The 23,219-nt window shown below is 46.5% G+C and overlaps 1 protein-coding gene across 3 annotated transcripts in view; it reads right to left on the reverse strand.

Annotated features, from left to right (window-relative positions):
• Positions 1 to 22,998, reverse strand: part of MAN1C1 (mannosidase alpha class 1C member 1) — a 149,812-nt gene extending 126,814 nt beyond the window's left edge. The window contains exon 1 of one of the 3 annotated variants that reach the window (XR_004924409.2): positions 21,411 to 22,995. Coding sequence is in view for 2 of the 3 variants with exons in the window: in XM_036114882.2 (XP_035970775.2) it covers positions 21,411 to 21,950 (540 nt within the window). In the remaining variant the exon portion in view is untranslated. Of the gene's footprint in view, positions 1 to 21,410 lie in introns of all 3 variants that reach the window. The other 2 variants (XM_036114882.2, XM_036114890.2) reach the window with 2 other exon arrangements.
• Positions 22,999 to 23,219: the final 221 nt, after the last annotated feature.

Genomic DNA, 23,219 nt, shown 5'->3' on the forward strand with positions numbered 1-23,219 from the left:
CATCCATCCCTTGACAGCAGGAGAAATATGTTGGCTAAGAAACAATGCTGAGAACCTCATTTATAAAAGCAAGAAGATCTGTCTCATGGCAGGAAAGACCTGCTTCATACCCAAGGTAAGTGGAGACCCAACAGGATCCTGTCAGGAATGCAGATTTGAGTACTTGGGGGGCCGGCAGCACACATACCCTCTGCTCTTTTAAGTCAGAAGCTGGTTCTGTCCCACCAGTTTGGCAACGCAGCTTGGCTAGTGGCAAACGGTCTTTGGGAAGCTAGTACGGCCATGAGCAAGATGGAGCATCCTAGGATTTTCAACATTAAAAGCAACAAGGCTGGAATATGTTCAACCTCTGGAGTTCACCTTATGATACTGGACAGGAACCAGATGCTTCTATCAGATGCAGGGCAGCTGGAGCACAGCAACAAGCAGGCTCTCAGAACCCAAGGAACCAAGAAGTCCCCTTGGAGTCCAGCATTCTGGAACCCTCCAGCCCAAGAGCCACATGTGTGTTGGATGCCAGGAACAGAAACATGCATATGGGTGAACTGGCCTCTGAGCCCTGAAACCGTCTCTTACCTGTGAAATGATAGCAAAGCCTCACAGGCCAAAGAGGACTGCGGAGAAATCCAGAGCAACTGAGAATAGAAATGACAGGTTCCTAGGGCAGGTGTGCAGGATAAGATGCTAAGGTCCCCACCTTAGAGCTTGCCGCTGGTGAACTACAGTAGACCCATCAGCTTTGATTTCAGAACCAATAAGAACAGCAACCCAGCTCCAAAACTGGGAAATCCAGTGAACCCCATGTCCTAGTCAAAGGATCAGCCAATACGGATCAAGGATAACCTCTGAAATTGCCAGTAAAGTCCAGAAATACAATGACTTCTTTGTTCATAGATAGGATCAATAAAGAAAGTTGACAGGATAGGGGCACCTGGGTGACTCAGTCAGTTAAGCGGCTGCCTTCGGCTCAGGTCATGATCCCAGGGTCCTGGGATCGAGCCCCACGTCGGGCTCCCTGCTCAGCAGAGAGCCTGCTTCTCCCTCTCCCTCTGCCTGCCGCTCTGCCTGCTTGTGTTCTCGATCTCTGTCAAATAAATAAATAAAATCTTCAAAAAAAAAAAAAAAAGGAAAGAAAGTTGACAGGACACAGATGAAAACAGGGCAAGATGAGTCAGAAACAGGAAGACATTCAGTCAGATTTAGGTCTCTGAGGTTCTTCTCCATCTTTCCCTCACTCTGTGGATTCACACCACTACTGGGAAAATTTGGGGGATTTCTGACATTCAAAAGGTGCTTTAGTATTAGCACTCTCTGTATGCTGTCATATCGTGCATTTGTCACAAAGACAAAAACTGAAGCTCAGGGTCTCTGGTGGAAAACGTCGAGCATCTTCTGAAGACCTGCGCAGCCTGGACCATCTACAAAGAGGCTGGTGCCAAGAGCTCTTCTGAGACTTGAGTGTTCATGAGTGGCAGGTGCTAGACGGTCCAGGAAGGTGCACTTTCTAAGCTAGGTGAAAACTCAAATTAGGAGTCCTGGCATCCTTCCTGGGATGTGCCTGGCATAGGGGTTAAGAACAATCCTTGTGGAGTTCCTGAGGAAACGCAGCGTGCTGATTTGGCTTCCAGCACTAGGTTGTTGACAGGAAGTAGGAGATAGGTAGTCAGGGAAGAATGACAGTTTGGGGATTCATGTGATGACAATTAGCCAAGTTCTGCTCTGCTTCTCTTTACAAAGAAAACTTCCCTTCTCTTTGCTCTTGGAATGCCATGTTAGAGGAGAGACATTTCCATGGCAACCTCATACACATTTAGTGATGTGTCACTAAATTTGTATGTGCACAAAGGCACATTAGGAGACTTTTTGAATGTGGCAAGAGAAATAGATTTTCATAATTGAATGTTGCCCTCAAGTAGGGTTTACCATTTGCTGAAACCAGGGCTGCAGCAGGAGATGCTAACTCTGCCTCATCAGAATTGAGGCTCGACCCAAAAATCTCAGCCGACTTGAGCTGTGGGCTGTTTCTTTGGGAGGCTGCTGCCCAGAAAGGGGCTCAGACAGATGGGGGCACAGCCGGGGGCCAAGATGGCCTTGGCAGAGACAGAGAAAACAGATCTATCTCACCTCTGACCAGAGCCTGGGGAGAAAGAAAGCTAGGTGTGTAAGAAACAGACATGATCCTGATCGCCTCCCAGGTTCTCAGCACCACCACGTGACCCCAAGACTATCATCTGTCCTAACAAAGAGCACGCTGGAAAAGATTAGCACCAATATCAGATAGTTCCCCTCAAGAAGTGGAACACAAGAAAAAGAATGCTGAATCTACAGCCAGAAGTCCCAGGTGTGTGTCCTAGTTCTGTCTCTTCCTAATCATGCAACTCTGAAAGCCATTCTTTTTCCAAGCCTCAATCTGTAAACTGGGAATAAGCTTCCCGATTACCAGATGCTTCTAGGAGGCAGTGAATGTAGAAGCATCACAATGAAACTGTAACACTGATAAATCATAACACTGTAAGGTGGCACTGACTTGGCCCAGGTAGGCCAAGATGCAGTCTGGGCTCCCGAAGCTTGGGTATGGTGAAGGGGCCACCCCAACCCTGCCTGTGCTGAGCTGGGGCTGCTGTTGGCTTTTCTGGTCCTCCCCAGCCCCACCACACCTACTCTCGGTCCTAAGCCAATCAGTACAGAGGCCAGAAGGCCTGAGCGTCACATCATATATACATTTAACTTGCAGATATTTGATTCTATCTATCTGCCACCTCTTCCCCCAATGTCTTTATTTTCCCTATTGTTCTTTTCTCAAGCAAACTAGGCCTTGACCTCCATTGCCCCAAGGAAAGAGAAGCCTACCACAGCAAACAAGAGCAAACAAAGGAAGCTAAATTTTGGCTTTTGAACTTCCAAAGGTCAGGGTCCTGGTAATGAGAGATTTTCAAGGATACTTTTGACCATAAGTGATTTCACCTCACATGCTTTATTCAGAACCTAACCCCACGTAGAGGGCAACCAGCGGCCTCTGCCTCAGGAAAGGGGCATTGCTTTAGGGTAAACCATGGTCCCTCCACGCTGGAACCCAGTGAAGTACTCCCATCCACCATCACACACTCCTCCCCCCAACAGCCTCATCTGTGGGCTGGGCTTGGCTCTCTAACCAGACTCCCCCCCTCCCTCCCCGCAGTGAGGCCATCCTCTGCCACCATCCCAGGCTCAGCCCACAAACACCTCCCAGATCAGCCCTCCCAAGTTGACCACATGGTCCTTCCCTGCCCACGTCACTGCCGCTCATGCCGCTGGTAAGAATCTAAGACAGTATAGCCACCGTGGAAGTCTGTGGAAGCTCCTCATTAAGTTCAACGTAGAACTGTCACGTGACCCAGTAATTCTCCTCCTAGGTAGGGACCCAAAAGAACTGAAAACAGAGGTCCACCCAAAAACATGTACTCAGATGTTCATAGAAGTATTATTCATAATAGCCAAAAGGTAGAACTATCCCAATGTCCATCGACAGGTGAATGGATAAACAAAATGTGGTGTACTCATACAAGGGAACATTATTCCGAAATGAATAAAAGAAATGAAACTGACACATGCTACCACATGGACGAACCTTGACGTCATAAGACCACATGGTGTATGATTCCACTTACATAAAATATCCAGACTAGAAAAATCCATAGAAACAGAAAGTGGGTTAGTGGTTTCCAGGGGCTGAGGTCAGGAAGGAAGTGGGAAATGGCTGCTCAAAGGGTAGCGGGTTTCCACTTGGAGTGATGAAAAACTTCTGGAACTAGCCAGTGGTGATAATCACATAATACTGTGAATGTACTTAATGCTACTGAATTGTACACTTTAACATGCTTAAAATAATAAATTTCATGTTATGTGTATTTTACCCACAATTTTTTTAAAATCACCTCATATAACAGTCTGTGCAATTCCCTGGTGCCACCCAGGTAGGCTCTGTAGCCTCGATAATGCAAGGCTGCAGTCTCCAGAGCTCCGGGACTGGGGAGCGGGTGCTGGCTGGGGCAGAAGGTCCAGGCCCAGTGGGGGCTGGCACTGCACGGAGGTACAGAGCCAGGAAGTTGGATGCTTTTCAACTTAGCTGGTGGGGCTGCTCCAACATCAATCAACCCTGTAAGGACGAGCAGGGACGAACAGGAACTCATTTTAGCTTTCGTCCCCTCCCTGAGGAGGCTGAGCAACCCAACACAGACTGTCATTGAAAATGCAGTGACAGAGGGGAGAAAGACACCACATGCTTTTCAGTCCTGCGATGAGAAACTGGAATGGACTAGCACTGGCCACGTCGCACCTGTTACCCCAGGGGGCGAACAGACCTACGTATTCCAACTTCAAGATGCTCAAACCACTACAGGAAAACTTAGAGCAATTCGGGCAAGACAGAAAAAGCTGTGGCTACCTCGTGGCCTCAAGGCAGGGGCTGCTTTGGCCCTGGAGCTTTCGGGTTTCTTCTAGACACAGTCTGGCTGAGGAGCCTGTTTTCAGTCCCGGGCTGCGGCCAGAAAGCAGGGCAGCTTCTGCAGCTCACACATCATGAGAAAATCTGGAAGGGTGTCCAGGGTGACAAAGCCACACAGAGGTTCCTTGGATGGCAGTTTCATTAGGGACCCTCCCCGTTCTATGGCCAGTGGCTCGGTTTCAAGAGAGCCCTTCCTCTGGAAGGGAGGCTTCCAGCCACAAGCTGGGAAGATGTATCTCTTTGGCTACTGCCTGTTTGTGGTCACTGAGAAAAGACCAAATGTATCTTCACTACTCCACAGTGTCTTCCTTTCCTGGACAGCAATGAAGATTAAACTATGCCTTCTCCCTCCGCGCGTGGCTTCCTCCTACTGATGAGCTGGCCTGAGAATCTTTAGCGCAAGGCCAGGCCAGAGACGCACACACCCTATTTCCAGAAAGGAGGTGGAGGAGTGGCTCTGCATGCTCTTCCGGGACAAGGAGTAAGCTACAGGGCTGGGCTCGCTCAGCACCAGGCCAGCAGAAGAGTCCACTCAGAGCACCCAGCTCTTCTTAACAGAGGTCTGAAGGTGAGTCCTGATAAACCGTGAGAAAACAAAGGGGAGAAACAGACTAATCCTTGATTCCAGCAAGGAAGGCCAGCCGAAGAGTTTGCAGCCAGTAGCTGGGCAGGGGTGAGGAGGAGAGGAAATGAAGGGCTGGCCCTTCAGAAGAGGACACAGCCCAGCAAGCCTGCCTGAGCCTGGAAGCTACTCCCGGGGCTTGGTGGGCAGCCAGGTATGGCAGAACCAGCTGGAAAAGGAAGGCTGGATGTGGCTCTCTTGGTCCCTCTACCACCTGACTCTACCTTCTCCCCAAATCTCGGTTTCTTCTTTATTTTTTTATTTTTTTAAAAGATTTTATTGATTTATTTGACAGAGAGAGACACAGCTAGAGAGGGAACACGAGCAGAGGGAGTGGGAGAGGGAGAAGGACAAGCAGGCTTCCCGCCGAACAGGGAGCCCGATGCGGAGCTCGATCCCAGGACTCTGGGATCATGACCTGAGCCGAAGGCAGACGCTTAACCGACTGAGCCACCCAGGCGCCCCTCGGTTTCTTCTTTAAACACGGGTGCTCCCAAAGTTTTCCTTGAATGGCTTTGCACTCCAGCTTTCGATCCCTGCCACGCCACACTGTGACTTCGAAATCAGCATCTCCTGTGCCATCACCCCCAGTCCCAAACCCGTATTTCCAACCACCCACTGGATGTGTCCACCTCAATTTCACAAGCATATCATTTTATCATGCCTAGAATTCAACTTCTCTCCCCTCCCAGGATTTCTCACTGTCCCCACTCCCCGATGTCCCCATCTACCCCGGGTAGAAACCCTGGGCATTCCACATTTCACCTACATTCACACCTCCGACCCCTCCCCAGGTCCAGCACATGGAGCAGCCTGCTATCCCGCAAGCCCACTACTCCTGGTATTCTCCACATTTGCCCGGAATGCTCTCCTTTTCCCCAAGCTGATGTCAAATTGATGGGACTCCCCAGTCCTTTATTCACCCCTTTATTTGGACACCTCCATGGTGCTACAACTGTGTACACATCCACCGCACCCTGGCTAGATGTTCTGCTCCCGAGAGCAGAGCCGCATCTCTGCATCCTCAGCATCCCAGGCACCGCTTGGCGTGCAGTGAGAACAAGGTAAGTTCTCTGAAAAAGTTGCATTGAACAAAACAGATCAGCAGCAGGTAGTTAATATTCCTCTCACTGCATATCAGTTCAACTACATTATTTCATAAAGTCTGGGTTGGACCTGTTTGACAACTAGATTTCCAACACGAATCAGCTCTGCAAATTCCAGCAGTCACATAAAGGCAGTTTCTAGAACAAAAAAGAGGAGGGGGGGGGGAACCCAGCAGCTAATAAAAAGGGAGGACTGAGAATTGCATCAAGAGGGGAGGGGAGGTCAGGCCCGGAAATGCCCAGTCCCTCTCCAACCTAGGAATGGCATTCACCAGAACTGGCAGAGACGGACCCATGCAGAAATACCTCAGCATCTAATTAAACATTTTAGACTCCACTGCACACGAGAAGGAAACCTACGTCCCCCACGGAACCCTGACAAATGAGTCGTTTCCAACCAATCTATCACCATAGCATCTGGGTACCTCAGGAAGATGAAAATAAGACCAATACATAAATACAAACAATCATGTCCCCACATAGGCCTCCACAAAGCCCCAGCCACAGCTATCTGCCAAGTTCCATCCCCATCACTGCTTCCTGCAGCCAGAGGCCTCTAAGTAAGCACGGCTTAACAGAAGATCTAACAACAGAAGGAAATGTCTTCTCTGAAGTCTGCGTCTCCATTAATGCTCCTATGCTAAATGTCCACCCCTGGAAGCTGGAATGAAATAAGACTGGGACAAATAGGACTTGTTTTATATGCCATTTCAGCCAAAGAATTTGCTAGAAATAGTTGGGACAGATTGAAGAAACAGGGCAATCTGGCACAGGTGGAGAATTCCAAGGTTTCTTGGGTGGAAACAGAGCTCGCAAGAGGACTGTCAGGGACACTCACACTGCTTTGTAGCTATTCTCACCTTGTGCAGCTTCCACCAGAGGAGGCCTGGGTAGAGTCGATCTGATAACCCAGGACAGCAATTCTCAGATTAAGTCACATCTAGCACCTGGCAGGGCAGAGAGGGTCCGAAATTGCAGACCTGGCTGCTGGGAGTCCGAACGCTGGGGGCTGGGTTCAGCTTTTCACTTCTTCAATATCTTCTTTTTCCTGAGCATCTGTTACTCGATGTTAAGGCCCAAACAGCAATGTGAAAAGGCGGCTCTGTTAACTGGAAAGCGGAAGAGTGGCCACAGGCAGGAGGGCGATGGTCTTTTGGGAAATCTACTTCTGGACAAGCAAATATTTCCATCCCAGATGTTTATGTCCTACCTGCTTCCCAAAAAAGGATTTAGGTGGGACAGGCAAATATTACACAGCTAACGAATGTTTCCTCCCTTCTATGCATCTATATATGGTGGGAAGTGATTCAGACCCATAACAATATTACCCTATAAAACTCCTGAAAGCCAGGCACCTGGGTGGCTCAGTTGGTTAAGCGACTGCCTTCGGCTCAGGTCATGATCCCGGAGTCCTGGGATCGAGTCCCGCATCGGGCTCCCGGCTCAGCGGGGAGCCTGCTTCTCCCTCTGACCCTCTCCCTTCTCATGCTGTTTCTCTCTCGCTCGCTCTCTAATAAATAAATAAAATCTTAAAACAAACAAACAAACAAAAAAAAAAACTCCTGAAAGCCAGAGATCCATCGTTGCCTTTCCTTCAGCTCATATAGCCTTCAGTGTATAACTGAAGCTCAATAGATAGTTGGTGTTTTCAATGTTTTTTCTTAAAGTTTTAATAAATTCATGTCTTCTCTTGATCATGTTAACAGTATAAACTGGAAAAGTCAGTTTTAATTGAGTCCTTTCCTCAGCTCATTTTTTCCTTATCTGATCCTGGCTGAAGTCTGAATAAATATAGAAAATTTCCAACCTCTCCCATAAGTGGGTAAAAGGGAAATAAAGCCAGAAAGGAGACACAGCCTACATGAAGACAAAACTGCCATAGGTGTGTTCGAAAGCATGGCTGCACATTAGAACCACCTGGAAGTTTTTAAACATCCCAATGTTCAGGCTGCACCCAAGATCGATTAAATCAAACTCTCTGGAAGAGGAACTCGGGTGTCGCTATTTACTAAAATCCCCGATGGGGTTCCAGACTGTAATAAAGGTTAGAATCCCTGTTCTAAAGATTCACTACACCAGTTCTTTTGATACCTACCAAGACTGACAATTTCTACTTCATTCCATCCCAAAGTGAAAGCTCTTCCTCTAAATTATCACCCACAAGCCTTTAGATGATGTAATAGAACGAATGTCAACCAAAGTGGCAGGAGGGCAGGTTTGTATCATATATCAGCGTTTAAACTGGCAGGGCCTGGAGGTGGTGGCCTGCCTTTTCAGTGTCCCATTCTCTCAGCTATAAAATGGGATTATAGTCCATGCCCTGTCTGCCAGAGGCTGTGCTGGGGATCAGCTAAACTCTTAATGGGAGAAACTCCCAGAAGGAGTTTTTGATCTCATCTCTCCAGGAGGAAGTGGGCATCATCCCAGCCCACCCCCCACTCCCCTCCAAAGCAGACCCCCACCCCCCCACCGTGGATTCTCCCTAGGGATTTAAATGCCAGTGGATGGTACAGAGGCCAGAGAGTCAGAAACCCTTTTTATAACATGCAAGATGACTTCAAATACCAGGGCTGGAAACCTGGAACTCTGCTCCCACTGCTGCGGAGTTTAAGAGCACTTTATTCAGAGCACAGAGAATCTTATTATCCTTTAATCTAATTCAGTGCCTAATCACAGGAAATGTCTAATATTGTTTGTCTCCCTCAGCCCCATCTGGACAGACACTACTCTGTACCATTCTTAGCTACTGAAGGATCAATAACCAGACAGACCTCCTAGCATGATTGTAAGGAGGCTATTACCTCTGAAAGTACATCAGTGTGAAGTCTCTGCCCCTTACATAATTATACATCCAAGAAGCCCTGTATCTGAAACTCCTAGAGAAGTCTCTAGACTGAGCTGCTATTTTTCTGTCTAAAGATGAAACTTTCTCTATAAAGGGTTTTCTCATACTCCAAAGTAACAACATTGGTTATATTTTATAGGCTGCTCTCTAAAAGGCCCAGCTCTGAAAGAAACCAAAATCTTCTTTCCTCATTCTTTTTTTTTTTTTTTAAGATTTTATTTATTTATTTATTTATTTGACAGAGACAGAGACAGTGAGAGAGGAAACACAAGCAGGGGGAGTGGGAGAGGGAGAAGCAGACTTCCCGCCGGGCGAGCAGGGAGCCCTATGCAGGGCTGGATCCCAGGACCCTGGGATCATGACCTGAGCCGAAGGCAGATGCTTAAGGACTGAGCTACCCAGGCGCCCCTCCCCATTGATTCTTATAAGTAAAAACCAAGACAACTCCAGAGCTCTGTAAGGTATGTGACAGACATGGAGAATGGCTTCTGGGAGAGCTGGAAAGGAGAAAGATTTGCTGATTTAGGTCAAGAACACAAGTACAGAAAAAGCAAAAATGGTGCTGAAATGTCTTCCCAGGAGATCAGCATTTACTTGGCGAAGTTTTGGTTTAACCTCTGAAAAGCTCACTCCACGAGTGAAACTGGGGGAGAGGGATCTTAAATAAGTGATTTATAACTTTTATTCAACACCCCACTCATTCCAAAGGAGACAAATAAAGTTAAGGGTAGCCTTTGCTATAAAATACTATCTTTACTCCACATTAACTTTATTGAATGAGGGGAAATAAGAGATCAGATCTCACAGAATGCACTTTGGAAATCCTTCATCCATGTGTATTTAGCTTTCTTCTGATCAGTAATTCAGTAATGTGGCCTATGTGAACAGTTCTTTTTTTTTTTTTAATGTGGGCATTTATAAAACAAGGTTTAAGAAGTAGTCATTAGACTTAAGTTAAGGAGCCCAGAGAAAATATTTGACAGGTCAAATCCTGGGAAGAAAGGGACACTAATGGAGGCTGCTGGAACATGAAGATACTAAGAAATATTTCTTGTAACATCTAAAAACAGAGGAGCAAAAAATGCACAAATAGTTTAAGATCACATCAACCAAAAATTAGGAGCCCTTTGAGAACTGTTGTCTTTACTTAGGATATAGATTTGATACAAAATTATATTTCATGTACCCAATATCAATAACCAAAAATAAATAAGAATCTTTAAATATCTAAACTGCACTAAAATATGTACATTAAAGTTCACGCAGTTGATTCAGGAGTCTTTAGAAACCTACTCAAAGTGTTCATTTGTACGTTACATAATGCTAACTTATAGAAGCTAGATTGAATGGTTTCCTGGCCAAATATAGGTTAGAACATCACAAAATAGGAAAAGTAGAAAATAAAGCAGCCAGAGCAGGTAGCCTGATAGCTACAGAAAGAGGGGAGAAAGATTGCATAAAAGCAGATGAAGCTAGAATCTTAAAAAAGTAGGATTCACAATGTTTTGCACAGATTTTTTTTTTAAATGAGTAGACACATGAAGATGTATTTAAAAAAAATATATATATATGTGAACCAGGAGATAAAACAGTCAATAAGTACAGACCCAATGATGAGAAAGATTTTGGAAATAGCCAAAAAGACTTTTTGAAAAAAATATTATAAATATGCCTTAGAAATTAAAGAAAAATATGGAGACAATAAATGAACAGATGGGAAATATGAGAGAAACAAAAACAATGGAAAAGGTCCAGATGGAAATTCTAGATGTAAAAAAATACCTGAAATAAAAAATTCACTGGGTAGGCTTAACAATCGATTGGACACTACAGAAAAGTGCAGTGAACTTGAAGATATGTTCATATAAACTATCTACATCAAAGCATAGAGAGAAAGCCTGAAAAGAAAATAAAGAAATTCAGTGACTGTAAAAAAAATATCCAGCAATCTAACTCATAAGTAACTGGAGCTCTAAAAGAAAAGGAGATAGATTGGGCCAGAAAAAAATACTGAAGAAATATGAGCCAAAATTTTTCCAAACCTGATGAAAAAATATTAACTCACGGACACAAGAAGCTCAATAAACCCCAAGAAAAATAACAATGACATCCACATCTAGGTACATCATAGTTAAACTGCTGAATATGAAAGATAACATCTTAGTACATGCAAAGGGAGGGGCAATATATTATATGCAGGGGAATATACTCTAACTTCTCATCAGAAACAATGAAAGCTATAAGACAATGAGTCTTTCATTAAAGAAAAATAAAAGTCAACTTAAAATTCTATATCCAGCAAAAAATATCCTTTTAAAATGAAGGCAAAATAGACAAAAGCTGCAAGAATTTGCTATCAGCAAACCTACACTACGAGAAATATTAAGAGTAGCTTTTCAGGCTGAAGGGGAAATGGTACCAGACAGAAACTCAGACATGCAAGAAGGAGTGAAGAACACTATAAATGGTAAGTATGTGTGTGAATAAAAAGACCCTAATTTATTAATTTATTTAAGAAAACTGTTTGAAGCAAAAAAATTACTAATGTATTATGAGGTTTGTAATATATGTAGAAGCAAACTACATGACAACAACAGAATGAAGATTGACAGAGGGGAAGTGGACATAAGCAGATTGTCAGACTAGATAAATTATAAGAAGACAGTGAATTAAGCCCAAAATAAGCAGAAAGAAGAAAATAAAGACAAATGTAAATATTAAAAAATGTTTAATGGATATATTTTTTTAAAGATTTTATTTATTCATTTGAGAGAGAGAAAGAGAGCACAAGCTGGGGGAGGGGCAGGCAGAGGGAGAGGGAGCCCCACTGAGCAGGGAGCCCAAAGGGGGGGCCAATCCCAGGATCATGACCTGAGCCACCCAGGTGCCCCTTTAATGGATATTTTTTAAAAAGATCAAAAGTTGGTTCCAGAAAAAGATCAGTAAAATTGGTAAACAACTAGCTAAACTATTTTTAAGAATGAAACAGAGAAAGCGATTACCAACGTCGGGAATGAAAGAGGGAACACCACTACAGGTCCTACAAATGTTAAAAGGAAAATGAGAATCTCAGGAACAATTTTATGCCAATAAATTCTACAACTTGGATGAAATTGACAAATTTCTTGAAAGCAAAATTGACAAAACCAACACAAGAGACAGAAATTCTGAATAGCTCTATATCTGTTGAAGTAATGGAACTGATAATTTAAAACCTCTTCCTCTCTCTCCCTCCCTCCATCCCTCCCTCTCCCTCCCTCCCTCTCTCTCTCTCTCTCTCTCTCTCACACACACACACACACACACACACATTCTCTAGGCCTAGATGGCTTTGGTGGTGAATTCTACCAAACATTTAAGAAGACATAATATTAGTGTCCCACAAACTTGTTCAGAAAATAGAAGAGAACATTTTTCAGTTCATTTTATGAAGTAACATAAGCTGTGCCAAAACCCAGACAAAGGCCTTATAAGAAAACTACAGACCAATATGCCTCATGAACGCAGGTGCAAAAATTCTTAACAAAATATTAGAAAATCAAATGCAAGTTTAACATTCTTTTAAAATCAATATGATTCACCATATTAACAGAATTAGAGAGAAAAACAATATGGTTATCTCCACAGATGCAGAAAAAGCATTTGACAAAATTTGATCCTATTTCTGATAAAAACTCTCAGCAAACTAGGAATGGGAGGGAACTTCAACCTGATAAAAGGCATCTACCTACACTTAACATCATACTTAATGTAGAAGGCTGAATGCTCCTCCCTTGAGATCAAGAACAAAGATGTCAGTTCTCACCACTTCTATTTAACCTTGAACCGTAAGTCCTAACCAGTGCAATCAAGGAAGACAAAAAAATAAAAGGCATAAACATTGGACAGGAAGAAGTAAAAACGTCTTTGTCTTGACTCATAGACAACATGATTGTATACCTAACAGATCCTGAAGAATCTACAAAAAAAATTAAATGAATTCAATAAGGTCACATGATATAAAGTCAATATACAAAAATCTCTTGTATTTCTATGTATTGGCAACAAAAATTTAAAAAAAATTTTTATTTTAAAACACAAAAATTTAAAAATAAAAATTTAAAGATTACCATTTACAACAGCATAAAAATTATAAAATACTTAGAAATACAGTTAATAAAAGATGTTCAAGTTCTCCACATTGAAAACTACAAAACATTGTTCAGAGAAGTTAAAGAAAATCTAAATAAGTGGAAAGAGATAACACTTTCATGGATAAAAAACCCAAAACTGTTAAGGTATCAGTTCTCCCCAATTTGACTTACAGGTTCAAAGCAAACCCAATCAAACTCCCAGCAGGATTTTTCACAGAAACTGACAAGCTTGTTCTCAAATGTATGCAGAAATGCAAAGGACCTATAATAGCCAAAGCAATTTTGCAAAAGCGGCTCAAAGATAGAGGACCTGCTTTTAAGACTTACTATAAAGCTATAGCATCAAGATAGTATGAATTGGCATAAAGATAAATCAGTAGAAGAGTCCAGAAACAGAACAGAATATATATGGTATATATATGGTCGATAAATCTAACATGGCTTCAAAGCAATTCAATGGGAAAAGGGAAGACTTTTCAACAAGAAATACTAAACAACTGGATATCTAAATGTAAAATAATGACTCTGGATTCCTACCTCATACCACATACAAAAATTCATTTGAAGTAGATGGGAGAACTCAATGTAAAAACTAAAATGATCAAGATTCTGGAATTAATAGGAGACTATTTTCATAACCATGGGGAAGGCAAGAATTTTTTTTCTAAGTAGACACAGAAAGCACTAACCATAGAAGAAAATATTGATACACTGATTTCATCAAAATTTAAAACTTCTGCTCTTTGAATCCTACCACTAAGAAAATGCAAGGACAAACCATAGACTGGGAGCAAATATTTACAAAATGTATATCTGACAAAGGACTTATATCTAGAATATATAAAGAATTTCTATATTCAATAAGATGATAAAGAGCCCAATTTTTTAATTAAAAAAGGGTGTAAGATTTGGACACTTGAAGATATAGAAACAGTAAATAAACACACGAAAAGATGTTCAATACCAACAGTTAACAGGGAATCAAAAATTAAAACAATGAAATATTACTGCCTATCACATAGAATGGCTAAACTTAAAAAGGTGGAAAATAGCAAGTGTTGACAAAGATGCAGAATTCTCACACACTGCTGATGGAAGTATAAAATGGCCTTAACTACTTGGGGAAAGTGTTTCCAGTTTTCTTATAAAGCTAAACACATGTCTACTCTATTAACCAGCAATTCTACTCCTATGTATTTACATAAAAGAAATGGAAACATGTCTATACAAAGACTTGTACATAAAATATTCATAGCAGCTTAGTTCATAATAGCCAAACACTGGAAACAACCAAAAAGTCCACAACAAGTGATAGAGAAACAAACTGCAGCATATTCATGCAACAGAACTTTATCTTGACAATAAAGAGGAATGAAGTATGAATACACACATGGATGAATTTCAAAAACATCCTTGGTGAAAGAAGCCTTGCACAAAAGGGCATATGTTGCACTACTCCATTTATTTGAAGTTTCAGGACAGAATCAGAATCTCTAGTGACAAACTGAAATAGTAGATGGGAGGTGGATGATGGGGGATTGCCTGGGAAGGAGCAGAGGGATCTTTCTGAGGGGATGGAAATGTTCCATATTTCCGGGTATGCTTTACATAGTTTTCTGCATTTGTTAAAATTCAGCAAACTGTATGTTTAAGATCTGTATATTTTGCTATATGTAAACTATACTTAAATAAAGAGACAGTGCCTGCTTTGCAGGATTGTTATAAAAAAAAAAACAAGACAAGAATACAAGGGACAGGCATTGAGAGGCCAACAGACTTATCTACACAACTCAGCAGGCCCTATAGAACACTGCTGTACTGCACAGTGGATTTTCTGATGACCACCAAATCATGGCGGAGGTGGAAGGAGGGCAGAGAAATCTCCTATTATTCAGCCACTGAAAATGGTTGCTATTTAGTGAAAACTATTTGCCTGTAATGTTCACGTGTGGAACAGCTGATACCCAGAGCATGCCAGATAAAAGCAAAATTATTGCTCAGTTTCTTCTGTAAAAGTTACCACTAACAGTGTTGCCCTAAAAGAGATAGACAACTGCCCTGGTCTCAGCCTTTAATTAATGAAAATGCAGAGTTAAGAGACATACTCAGACCTCCTTGTGAGTAAGAGCTATTCCGACTGCCTGCCTGCCAAGTTTGGGGAGCTCTCAGCCCAAATCTTAGAAAACAGCCTTATCAGGGAAGAAAATACCTTCAGCTGGGCCACCACACACGCTGAGTCTACAGCCTACAGCTGTGGTCTCCATGACTTCTGTTCTCTTTGGGGATCGAGGTGCCAAAACTGTGTAACTTATAGTGATCACGGCCACATCAACTCTGCATTTAAAAGAACCAAAACTGGGGCACCTGGCTGGCTCAGTTGGGGGAGCATGTGACTTCTGATCTCAGGGTCCTGAGCTCAAGCCCCACATTGCGGGTGGAGCCTACTTAAAAAAAATAAAAATTAAAAAATAACCAAAACTACGCTGCCTAAGCTATTAACTAACCCCTAGAGATGAGTGGGGGAAAAGAAGAGGGACTTAGGCTCTTGACTCAGAATTCTTTTGAGGAGTCTCCAATTTGGTGTCTTGTCATCATCTGCTATGAGAATGCAGAACTAAGAAATCCCACTGTTTCTTTCCCCCAAATCATATAAACTGTTGTGTTTAAGGACTTCACCGTGGGGTAGTCGGAAGTCAAGAATCAGAGCTTGCTGTTTGACTGAGCCTGGCCTTTCTGGCCTGCAGGTATACAGACTGGAATAATAATAATAATCTTTGATTCATGACACTCATCCCTGCTCCATGCATGGTCCCTCTTTCATTTTATTTTTATTTCTTATTTATTTATTTTGCAGGGGGCAGAGGAAGAGGGGGAGAGAGAGAATCCCAGGCAGGCTCCACGCCCAGCGCAGAGCCTGATGCAGGGCTCCATCTCACCATGTTGAGATCATGACCTGAGCTGAAATCAAGAGTCAGATGCTTAACCAACTGAGCCACCCAGGTGCCCCTGGTCTCTCTTTAAAAGTAATGTAATAAATACCCGTGAATTCACCAGAGGCAACTACTCTCCTGGATCTTGTCCATCATTCCCTTGCTAAGGCTTTCCTGATCTGGCCAATGAAAGCAAGGCAGGGAGAGAATTTCCTAAAGCTCCCACCACCTCCCTTAACACAGACTCAAGTTAGGATACAGGAAGACCAGAGGCAGTACCCACAAAACCGGGTGCCCACTGAGATAATCAAACTGCTTCCCTGAATGGGACTTTCCAATTTGTGAGCCCGATTTATTTTTTTCAATAAGAGAAAAGATGTAAGTCCCTTTGAGCAAAGTATGCCTGATATATATCACAATATTTATTTTTGGTAGAGTAATGGATCAGTCTTCGGGGAAAGCTAGAGAAAAAGCATTTCTTGAGCTCAGATGTAAATCAGTCACTCTGAAAAATCGCAGGGGAGTCTATATTCTTACCCCTCTGCTAACTACAGCGTGCAATAAACACTGACTTTTAAAAGTCACTGTTTCTAGACCTAACACTAACAACAGAGTTAAGGATGTGAGGCCCAAAAAGCAACTGTTTCTGGAATGTCTGCACCTAATTCCCCAAAATGACAATACAACTCAAAATGAAAGAAGAGATCCACCCAACCTGCTGGTATTAAGTTGTACACCGGCGGGGCGGGGGGAGGGGGGGGGGCAAGTTCTAAGCTTTACACGCAGTACTCATTTCCAAGGAGGAAGGATGAAGTGCGGCTGGGCTCAGGATGTAAGGGTCTCCCAAGGGACTAGTCCAGTTATTAGAGGCCAGCCTTCCTATCTACATTAAATGTATCATAGAGCAGGACAAGAGTGAAACTGAAGGACGGGGGAGAAAAAGATCTTCGATGAATCGGCAACTTAAACAGAGATCTTCAAAGGAAAGCTATTTAAATCTAAGGTGTTCCTAATATTAATTATCCTGAACACCTCACAGGCTCCGATTCACATGCTACAAAGAACACAAAGCCTTTTAATTTTCCTACCTGTCCACGGCACTAGCGGTGATAAATCAGGTATATAGAGAAACCACACATGACTAACGAACCAACCCATTAATGGCGAGCAAAGATCATTTGCCAAGATGACTTATTCAGACATAGTCACATATCATAACCAGCAATATCCTGGAGGCTTAATGCAGCAGGCATAGAAAGCAAGAGCTGGGGCACTCCCTGCCAAGTCTCGGGCACTCCAGGGTGACTGGGGCATCCTCCAGATGCCTGCTATCCAGGCATGAGAAGATTTTATCCATGGCTGCCACCTCCCCACTCTCTTCAAGGTAGACTTGCACTTGGAAAAATACCGAAACTTCTAAAAGGCCTCTTGGGTCACAGAGCTGCCGAGGCCCCAACCTTGCTACGGCCCCTCCTCTGACACTCTTAGAATTCCAGGTACCCTCAGAAAGAAGACCCAGCCTCTGCCACCAGCAACCTTAGCCGTTAGTTTATAGATCTTTATTGTAGGCACTCATTCAAGTAACTGAGCTCCAACTAGGTGTCCGACCCTCTTCTTCTAGGTGCTTGGGAGATGCATAAACAAACAAGTAAATAGATGGGAGTGAGGGAAAGAGAAGAGTTCCCTAAATGCCAGTCCCTTTATTTTACCGGGAAAATAGGCCCAGTGATAGGAATTTCTCTTTGAGGCCAGAGTTGATGGTGTGGCCAGGACTTGAACCCAGGTTGGATCCTTAGCGGGACTGCCACATACAGTGGTGCACAGGGGACGGGGATGAAATTCAACCTATGTTCTGCAACCCAGGAGCAGCCTCATTCCAGTACTATATTCTCACTGTCCCAGACTGCCCAATTCCCTTTAACAAAAGCCCCCTTCACTGGAAGGGACAACTCAGGTTCCCCAGATCAGCAACCAACCATCATTAGCAGGACCCAGGAGAGTTTGAGTCCTTTCATGGGATGTAACCCTGAGAAGCTATACACTCCCAGCTCTTGTCATGAGTGAGAAAAGTCTGTTGAACTTGAATCTGTTAAGAAATCCACCAATGGCGAAGGTCCCCTGTAATTAATAATCATGACAATAATTTCCTATATTATCATCAGATCTGAAAGGGAAGGCTGCTAGCAAGCTATTTTACATTCTTGCCAAATCCTTTATTCCTCACGATCCCAAGCTGAGGATCTGTCATTGTTCAATCCCATCTCTAAAGTTCCATATGGATGATGGGAATAATTAACTTAACCAACTATATGAATATCTACTCTTGACTAAGTGCCAGGGATAAAACAGTGAATACCACCACCCTTGTCAACAACAACACACCATTGTCTCTGACTTCATGGAACTAACACGTTGAATACAGAGCTGGGAAAAGCCCAATTGCTAAGGAGTCCCTGACCAGACTGGCAGCCTGCTTGGGGCCAGGTCTGGAAGCAAGAATGTATGTGACCAGCCTATTCTCCCCTCCCTTACTCCATTTTACAGAAGGAAAAATAAGGTCCAGGAATGAGAGCAGGTGGCTTGCCCAAAGTCAGACAGCTGATAATTGAGCTGGGACTTGAACCCACAGTCTCCGGCTTTCCCCCTTCCACCACATTGCCTCCTCCAAGGTTCCAAGGCTGCAAAGTGAAAATAGTTGGTTCTACTGACAGATTGCTTCCTGATGCATATGCACCCAGAACATGCAGCTTCAACCCATCTTATCAGCACAGACCTCATGCCTATGCTCATCTCTCAAACCAGAATGTTTATAAATATACTTCACTGATCTAGAGCTGGGTGTCCTATCTTCATTCACTCTCATTTATCACCCTCTCTGGGTCTCTCTTGATGTTTACTTTCACTTTAAAAACCTCATCTTATAAGAACAGAGCCCTTTTTATCTGATGCTAGCGCCCCCTTTGCTCCTGGGGTCTAATCAATCCATGTCTGGAAATAAGCCAGAGAAGGAAGCAACAGTCCCTTTTATGAAAACAGGCACCTTTCTAAAATGATCTACCCCTGAGCAGGGCACAGACAGAAATTTAAATGAGAAGGAAATAAAGACATCCTCCAGCGACAGTCCTATGCATTCCTTATCAGGCAGGACACCAGGGAAGGTGACTCTGGGTTAACAGCTAAACCAAAAACTCTGCCTCCCATTTTTCAGGTTGTTTGGAAAGGGGGTCCAAATTCAAGAAGCCTGAAGAGACAATAGGGTTCAAAATATAATAGTGTATATAGTTCAGCCTCCTCCATTCTGAGGAGTTTAAGGTCTCCAAGATAGTAGGAGAGGGCTCACTGAACACCAATTGCAGGTATATACAAGCAGGGGTGCTCAGAGATGCCAGACTGAATGATCGAGACATCTGGCAACCAACACAGACCTTCACCCACCATGTTATTTTACACCCACCTGCAGAGCAGAGTCTCCACACCTCCTACCACCCCCTAGCTGCTGCAGCCTGCAGCCTCCGCCAGCAAGGGAGGCTGTCTACGTATAGAGGGGCAGAACCAAGTCCCCACTAGCCAGCCCACTCTTTTTACCATGGCTCCCAACCCCAGGCTTTCAGAAATAGGTCACAGATCTAGATGCAAATGCAGAAAACACCTCTTCTGAAGAGGACAATAGTTAATTCTTAATTGTTTGGGGGATCCTTTTGAAGATCTGATGGCAGCTCTGGATACACCATGAGAAACTGCAAGCATGCAGTTTATATGTAATTTCACTGGGGGTGACTGGCCTCTGGGGACGTATAAAAAGGCAGAAAGGGCTAACGTGCTCAGAGCTAGCTTTGAGCAAAGAAGCTGTGGGTGGTTCAGGTAAGTAGTCAAAAACACAGTTCTTAACCAAAAAGGGAGAAATGATGTCCCTTCCTTAGCTACTGCAAGTTCCAGCCTTCAATTAACCTTTGAAATTTCAACAAGAATTTGGAAACTGAGAGCGCACTCACGCACACACGCACAAAACAAGGACTCATCTTTGTGACTTCCTATCTTCACGTCACAGAATGTCCTGTGGTTGCTAGTTAAGACAGAGTCTCCCAACAGGGTTTATTGCAGAAGGGCTGGGTACCAGCAGAGGTAAGAAGTAGGGCAGAGGTGGACACTGGGATGGAGGACAGTCCAGACAAGGAGAGAGGGATAGCTAAGCTCTCTACTGGCTCTGAGTAGATCCTGGCAGGGCAGGTCCTGACCCTTGCTGTTGGCTCCCCTTGGAAGTCAGACCTGCTGACCCCTTTGCAGCAAACCAAGAAGTCCAGTCCAGGCAGAAACAGCCCGTTCCTTCTGGGTCCACGGGGAGTGGGGGATGCATCCTCTCATTTCTAGGGAGGAGACCCTGGCCCACAGCTTGCCCATAGCCCCCTCGTGGCCCGGGGGTGTCACTGCAGCCCCCTCTGTATTGCTGGACAAAAACCTCAGGGAGGCAGCTCTAATAGTGGTAGAGCAGAATATTTGGTTACCAGAGGCAGCTTGGCATCAGTCCTCAAGCCATGGTGAGGCTGTGTTTGTTCTTGGTTTCTTAAACTAGGACCAAGATTGACACTCAAAGTGATCCTTCTAAACCCCTCCCTGGTACAGTCCCTACAGGGAGCAAGTCCAAGACCTGCTTCATTAAGCCAATAACCTCAGAGCTTCTGTAACATTACCACTGCCCTGTTGATCACTCCTTCCTGCATCACACGGGATTACGCACAATTGTTTCAAAGCTCAACAGAAATAGCAAGAATACACAACACCCTCTGGTTTGTAGATTGCTGGCTAGATTACAAAATACTTGCAGAACACTAAATACCACCCCCCACCCCCATATCCTGGATTTCCACGTAGCAGATCCTACAGGGGTTTGGGGGAAGTCAGGACTTAAGAACACACGATGAGAAAGAGTGTGGCCCTTGGCCCCATGCAAGCAGAGAGGGTGTCCATTAATGAACCTAACTAGCAACTCCACAAAGGGACAAAGTGCAACCCACCTGGGTTGGGGACTTGACTGAAAAGACCAGAGTCAGGGTGGGGGAGAGTCGATCCAGTGGTTCAGCTACCATCTGTCAGAGGTGGGGACGATTAACTGAACCCAGCAGTGGGGAAAGTGCCCACTGAGGAGAAGGTGGAAAGTTTGGGAGGAGAGAGGAGGGTGCAGTGTGCCGGGAGGACCTAGAGCAGTAGTCCAGGGACCAGAAGTGACTGGGGTCAGGGGAAACAGACGGAAGCACAGAGAGTCTTTTCCCTTTCCGGGGGAGGAGAGTCCTTACCTCCTTGATTTTCTCCCGCTGGGCTCGAACTAGGCTCTGGGGCTCCTTACTCTCATCTGCCCTGGTCCCCAGGACCGGGTGGCGGAGGCGGCTCCGGAACGCGTTGAAGTCAAAGCTAAACGGGATGCCCCCCTCCTGGGGTCTGAGGGCCGTGCTGCCGCTGCTCCGGGCCACCGTGGCCATTTCCCGTGTCCCAGTGGGGTGGGTGCGCCGCAGCCACACTTTCCGGCGGCGGGTACTTGCTTGGCTGCTGGCGTCGCCCTCACCGGGGGCTGGCGCAGCGGGCGCCGGGTTGGGAGGCGACTCCTGCTCGCGGGCCAGGGGGTGGCCGGCGACTTCGGCCACTACCTCCAGGCCGGGCTGCTGGGTCCGGGGCGCCAGGAAGAGGCGCTTGAGACGAGAGGAGTTGGGCAGCAGGAAGAGGGCCCCGAAGCACAGGGTGACGAGGCCCGAGAGGAAGAGAAGGAAGAGGAACTTCTGCGGCAGCCGCAGCCCCCACGGGGAGGCCGGGACGAAGACGGGCACTTTCCTCATGAGCATCGTGGCCTGGCACGGGGCTGGGGCCGGTCAGCTCCGGCCTCGCCCCCAGGCCCTCTCAGTGCGGGCACTGGGCAGCAGGGGCTCGGGGCGGGGACGTCGTCGAGGGGCGCCGCCCGGGGTGGGGGTCCGTGAGAGTTTCGCCGCTTCGGAGGCTGCCCCCGAAGTTCAGGGAGTTTGGGGCGAGTGTCCCCGAGCTGAGGCAGGGGCGCAACGGCCTCGGCGGGGCCCGGGCGCGCCGGGCGGCACGGCTCGGGGCCCGGGCCCGCAAGGGTCGGCCGCGCGCCACAGCCTTCTCTCCGGCCGCCGCGCAGCCCCTCCTCGCAGCGGCCGGAGCCCGCGGGGCCCGCGCCTTCCCGCGCTGCGGCCGCCGCCGGGGCCGTCACATGCCGTCCGCGGCGCCCAGGCCGTCCGCGCGGAGGGGCGCCGGCAGGCCTCGTCCCCGCGCCGAGCCGCCCGCAGCCCCTCGGCTCAAAGTTTCAGCCTCAGAAGCAGTTTCCAGAGGGGGCCGGCTCAGGGGGCGAGGCGGTGGCGGGGCCGACGTGTCAGCGCCGCTGCGAGAACGCGCCGACCCGGCCGGGTCGCGACAGCGCCCGGCTCGGCTATCGGGACACGTCCACAACTTTGCTCCGCCGCGGAGCGGGCGCCGGGCAGCGGCAGCGGCAGCAGGCACTTCTGAGCCCGCTGGGCAGGGGGCTTCCTGGGCCCCCGGGAGCCGAGGGATGCCCGCGCCGCGGTCCGGAGCCGGGCGCCGTCCGCGACCAGCCGCGGCGGGGCGGCCGCAGCTGCGCCCGGGAGTGCGGACTCCCGCCCCGCCAACTCGGTAGGGCTCGGCAACCCGCTGGGATCACCTGTTCCCGTCCCCCGCCGGCTCCGCGGAGCGCGCAGCCCCGGCTGCACCTCTCCCGCTGCAGCTGGCGTCCTCGCAGCGGCCGCTCCAAACGGGCCGCTGCCGCCGCAGGGTGAGCCGCCGCCGCCGCCGCCGCCGCTGCTGCCGCTGAGCCTGCGCTCCACACGCGCGCACACCCGCCCGGACGCCTCCGCCGCCGCCGCCGCCGCAGCTCCGCTTTCACTGAGACAGCGCCCGCGGCCCCTCCTCCCTCCGGGCCACGCCCTCGGGCCACGCCCACTGCGCGCGCCCCGCGGTCCTCCCCCGCCGCGGCGTCGCAGCCAGGCCAATGGCCTCGCGTCCGTGGGTAGGGAGCGCGGGGCCTAAGCGGCGGTGGGGAGAGGCGACGGGACTCCAAGCCACGCCCCCTCCCTCAAGTGGCC

This window comes from Halichoerus grypus, chromosome 5 (assembly GCF_964656455.1).
Source record: "Halichoerus grypus chromosome 5, mHalGry1.hap1.1, whole genome shotgun sequence".
NCBI classification, from domain to species: Eukaryota; Metazoa; Chordata; class Mammalia; order Carnivora; family Phocidae; genus Halichoerus; species Halichoerus grypus.